General features: G+C 52.2%; 1 protein-coding gene across 1 annotated transcript in view; it reads right to left on the reverse strand.

The window, feature by feature from the left end:
* The window catches only part of DIP2C (DIP2 disco-interacting protein 2 homolog C (Drosophila)), a 296,340-nt gene that overhangs the window by 71,250 nt on the left and 219,791 nt on the right, over window positions 1–5,299 (reverse strand). Inside the window, exons 24-25 of the mRNA XM_011991552.1 lie at window positions 4,588–4,697; window positions 3,161–3,241 (exon numbers count right to left, since the gene is read on the reverse strand). Coding sequence (XP_011846942.1) covers window positions 3,161–3,241; window positions 4,588–4,697 — 191 coding nt within the window. The remainder of the gene's footprint in view (window positions 1–3,160; window positions 3,242–4,587; window positions 4,698–5,299) is intronic.

Below are 5,299 nucleotides of genomic sequence, written 5' to 3' on the forward strand. Positions count from 1 at the left end.
GAGGCCTCGCCCCATTGAGGAAGCCCCGCCCCACTGAGGAAGCCCCGCCCCACTGAGGGAGGCCTCGCCACCCCACAGCCCATTCTCATGCCAGGCCTGCCTGCAGCAGCAGCGCCCAGTCTGGTTTGTTCGGCTTGTGGAACAGCTGCTTCCCCAACTCTGGAGAGCTGAAGCCCATCCCCTATCAAACAGCCGCTTTGCTGTCCGATGACAAAGCCTGTGGTTTGCCCACTTCCTGGGTCCTGAGATTTGAGAGGCTCAGATGAGACACAGCCAGCAGCCAAGAGTGTCTTTGAAAACGTTTTGATTCCGGTGCACAGAAATCCCCACCGATGGGTACTTGGAAAACGTGAAGTGTAACGTGCATGCTGTGCGCTGTCCTTTATCTTTGATGACCTTGTGAAACGCCATTTTCTCAATGCTGGTTGACGCCTTTCAGGGCTGACATAAAAACAAACAGCAAAGCTTCCAGTCACGCTCCACGAGGACGGCATCCCTCTCGGGTGTTAGGTCCTGAAGCCAGCTCGCAGGCTGATTTAAAATAAGTTCCTCAAAAGCCCCTTGAGATGGTGCTGTGCTGGAGACAGGCACACAATTTCACAGCCGGTCAGACGTGAGCAGGCACCTCTCGCTCCATGGCCGGGCGGGGCCGTGCCACGGGTGACACCAGGTGGGTGCCTTTCTTGCCCGGAAAGGATGAGGTGAGCAAACACTGGACTCCCCATTAGTGGGGAGGGACAGTCGCTCCTGGCTCACACTGCAGGCTGGCAGCCCCAGGCGTCTACAGCAGCTGAGCAGTTTCCCTTCTTCCTTGCCGCCGCCTTTCCCCTACCCCGTGTGGCTGAACCGGACACAGCCACACCACACGGCAACTCCACACACGCGACACTGTTCTTAGCCTCACTCCCCAGGAATCCTAATGCAGCGTCAACCTCAGGAGAAATGCCACTGGCTTTGGCTTGCACTTTCCATTCCCACATACTCGATGTTAACGTGATGCGTTCTCGGCGAGTGTCCCATAAAGCAACAGCCATTCACCGCAGGTAAGTCATCATTCTCTGGCATCCTCATCAACATTCAATGGGGTTTCCCGTCCTGAAACCCACCAGGGCCAGACCGGATGCTGAGCCCGGGACCGTGGTACCACCCAGCAAACAATCTGAGGGATCGTCCCCAAATCAGGCACAGCTGGAAAAGCTCTATTTTCCTCCTCCTGATGGCACATATTGCCCACGAACGTACCCAAATCATTTCTGAATCTTTGTGTATATGGGGGTCTCTGCTACTTCTTGAGCTGCCCATCAATACCTCTAGATTACTGGACACAGACACGCGTGCAACCCACACACACGGGAGCAACGTATCAGGCAACATTGGGGCAGGGATTCAGAGAGACTCAGAGCTGACTCCACCCCTGACTGCTTGCAGCTCGCAGCGGGGTCGCCGCCTCTGTGAGGAAATCAGGGGAGGGAAGAAGGACTTTCAGCAGAAGGGATCTGAGGTGCCGAAGGAGGCTGGAGTTAGTGCTGCAGATTTAGGTCACCACGTTGGAGGTGACATTGTAAGTCTCTAGAGAACCACGAAGACCACAGGGAAAGCGGAACGAGAAGTCACAAGCAGTCTACCGGAGAAACACTACTTGGAGAGGACAAAGAATCAGACAAGCAGAGATGGGCAGGAAATCAAGACAGCACCCAAGGCCGGCGAACCTGACGATCGGGTTAGCAAAGGGGTATCATCCATATTCACAGGCTGAGGAAGCGTGCAGTGGAGGAAGATGGAAAGCGGGAGGCGGCATTTCAGATACAGGGACCCACAGCAACTCTGGTCCTCAAGGTCTCCAGCCCCCGTGCCTGAGCTGTCCGCGCCGGGCAGTGGCTCCATCACGGTGCCAGTGAACGAGGGCCCGAAGGAGGTGGCAGAAACGGGCCTTCCTGGTTTTAAAGGCTCTTCCTGGGAAACGGTCTTGAGCAAATACGGTGAATGACCGACTGCTGGGATCAACTCAGCATCCACGACAATGTCAAGACGATGAGTACTTCTCTGGCAGAGGAGGTGGAGAGTTCCTATCAACTAAAGCACGTGCAGAGAATGGTCTGATAACTGAAACTCAAACCAGAGAGTCGGGGAATAATTTCGTGATGCTGCTGGCATTTCCTTTTGTCTTCAATCCGCGGCTTCACACGCTAAGATTTTGAATTGAGCAATTCTAAGCAGCCATGACTTTTGAAGAGTTGCAAAAGTGCCTATACTTGTCAAGAGGACTTACATTTTTCATCCATTTTCAAGTTTTATGTCCAGGGCAAAAAGAAGTTACAAGCATATTAAGATTTCTGCATTTAATTTTTATTGTTAATAGTATTAGCTTGTTTAATGCCTTACTCTTAAGTACTACTGTGGAACAGTATTTGATGAGTGTGGTTTTCTTATGTAAAGTGTCAACAGGAACTTAAATTACAAAGTGGAAATGATGTTCATTCCTGAGTCTGCAATAAACATAACTTCTGATGTATAAAAAAGTGGTTTAGGGCTGGGTATAGTGACTCATGTCTGTAATCTCAGCACTTTGGGAGGCCAAGGCAGGTGGAACACTCAAGGCCAGGAGTTCTAGACCAGCCTGGCCAACATGGCAAAACGCCAGCTCTCCTAAAAATACAAAAATTAGCCAGATGTGGTGGTGGGTGCCTGTAGTCCCAGCTACTCGGAAGCTGAGGCAAGAGAATCGCTTAAACCAGGGAGGTGGAGCTTGCAGTGAGTGGAGATCGTGCCGCTCAACTCCAGCCTGGGCAACAGAGCAGGACTGTCTCAAAAAAACAAAACAAAAACTAGTTTAGTAATCAAAATAAAAACGCAAATATCTCATAGACTTGCGATTTCTCTCTGGTAGATACCATTAATTACTCATTTTGGGGGAGAAATATTGTCAACAGGGTGCTAAAATATCTGATACACAAGTAGGTGTGAGTAACTGCACAAATGGTTACGCTTAAAAGCAATCCCTAGGTACGAAAGTCTCATTAGTCAGAAGAGCAAAACATAAAAAGAATTCGCATAAGACTGAAGCAAAAGGACTGAGTCAGAAAGCAAGCAGGAGCGCTCCCAAGAGCCAGGCTGGGCCCCTTGAGGCCAGCAGCCAGGGAACGCCAGCCCCGCGCCTCACCCGACAGTTCAGCAGCGTGTAGAGGACGTGGTCCGGGGTGGTCTGTGCTCTCCACTGCAAGACCTCCGAGAGGAACAGGAACTGGAACAGAGCACGGGGGTGAAGGTCAGGCTGTGCGGTCAGATCAGGCTGTGCGGTCTGAGGTGGGGCAACCTGGATACTCAAATCCATAGAGGCCGAGTGCTTTGGGTCTTAAAACCGCATGCTTCTCGGCGGAGTCGAAGACACGCATGCTGGGAAATCCCCGTCACACACGACCACAGGACAAGCAAGTGCCCACAGCTTTGTTCCTGCAGGGCTTAGATTCACAGCGCCCGAGTCAGTCACAGGCAAAGGGCTGGTGCTGTACCCTGGTGTGAAGTTTTCTGAAAGTCTGCCCAAGGATGGGAACCATTTCCCTCACAGGCAGCAGCAGCCTGCACAGAAACCCCTTCTCCTGGGGCTTGCAGAAGATGCAACATGGATTTCGGTGGCTACAATGAGAGAATCAGATCTGGTTTGAAAAAGTGGGCTCTGATAAATTTAGGTTTCTAGAATGGCAATACCCTGATGGCATGAAGCCACAAATTACACAAACCACACGTGTGCCACTGACCTGCTCCACAGTACAAGGGGCAGCCTTATTTCACGTCAGGGACAGAAACCACAGATACGGCTTCATCCCTTTCATCAACATTTCACGGGGCTGATTTTGCCCCATTTCCTAATGGGCCACACAGAAGGGGACACCTGTTGGCTGCGGGAAACAGGACCTCTGGGTGAGCCCTGAGCATTCTCAAGGCCGAACAGTTCTAATGGGGACTGTGGACACACACGGCGCACGGTCAAGGCCAAACGGTTCTGACGGGGACCGTGGATACACATGGTGCACCGTGCAAAGTCTGGGCCTCGGGAGTTTCTCCTATGGCTTTTAACGCCACTGTCAGGAGGCCTGGCCCCCAAACCTGGGTTTCGAACTGCTTCTTAGGGTCCAGAGAGCACAGGACAGAAGCCTTTTGCTGCAAGCTGCTGTGGGCAGGGCGGGCTTTGGATCTGGGCTGGTGGGGAAACTGCAAAGGAAGGAGTTCGGGGAACCGTGGGCCGGACAAGGACTGCCAGACATTTGTCTCGGTCCTGCCAGTCGTGGGATCGGACACTCATCACCCACTTCTGCGTTGCTGTGACATTCTTTGAAACTTTGTATCTCCCATAAACACATTTTTCTTATGAAATTATATGGTCTCTTGCAGGAGAAGACAGGTAGAATAAAGGAAGATTGGCAGTGGTGAACCACCACCAGTGCAGGAAGTCGGGGAAAGCCGGGAACGGTCGGGGACGGTCAGGGACGGTGGGGGATGGCCGAGGAAGGTCGGGGAAGACCGGGGACTGTGGGGAACAGCAGGGGAGGGTCAGGGAGGGTCGGGGAGGGTCGGGGACCCAGTTCCTACCTTCCGGGCCTGGTCGTTATCTTCGATCTGACCCAGATCTCTGCCGCTGGCCTGCGCAATTCTCTTCCCAGAGACCAGGTTCCCCACCATCACAGAGGCGGGGCCGATTTCTGGAAAGAAACAGAGACACGGCCTTGAGGAAACAAAAGAGAAATTCCTTAAGACTTGACCTCCCACCTTGGTAAAGACCTTACTCTCGGAAAACTTCTGGAAAGACCTGGCTTTGAACAAACCTTCTAAGAACAGGGATTCAACGAAATCAAAGGATTGTGAAGGGGAGTGTGACAAGCCTTGGTTGGGGTCCTCAGAAACGATGTTGTCATCATCCCGGAAGCCCCCTAGAGGCCCTCCAAGCCCACGCCTGACTTTCCAGTTAGTGTGAGAGCCCCGGGTGCCGGCACTCACAGCCTGGATTGTAAAAAATAAGACGGAAGACAAACACAGAATTAAAAGCCAGGATTTGTTTCACTGCAGAGACCTGTGGCTCCCGTCTGTTCGAGTTCTCTAGGGTCCACACACCTGAGATCTGACTGTGGACAAACAGACAGTGGACATTTCACATACGGATGTCATGGCGTGGAATTGAGGGTGACACTGTGGACAGGACAGGATAGAGTCGCTTCTCAGTATGTTTTACACACTGAAAAGGTCTTAGGTTCTGTCAGGCCCACAGTGAGTTGTGGAAGAATAAACCAAGGGCTGTCATAAAGTC

Source organism: Mandrillus leucophaeus, unplaced genomic scaffold (assembly GCF_000951045.1).
Source record: "Mandrillus leucophaeus isolate KB7577 unplaced genomic scaffold, Mleu.le_1.0 Scaffold399, whole genome shotgun sequence".
Taxonomy (NCBI): domain Eukaryota; kingdom Metazoa; phylum Chordata; class Mammalia; order Primates; family Cercopithecidae; genus Mandrillus; species Mandrillus leucophaeus.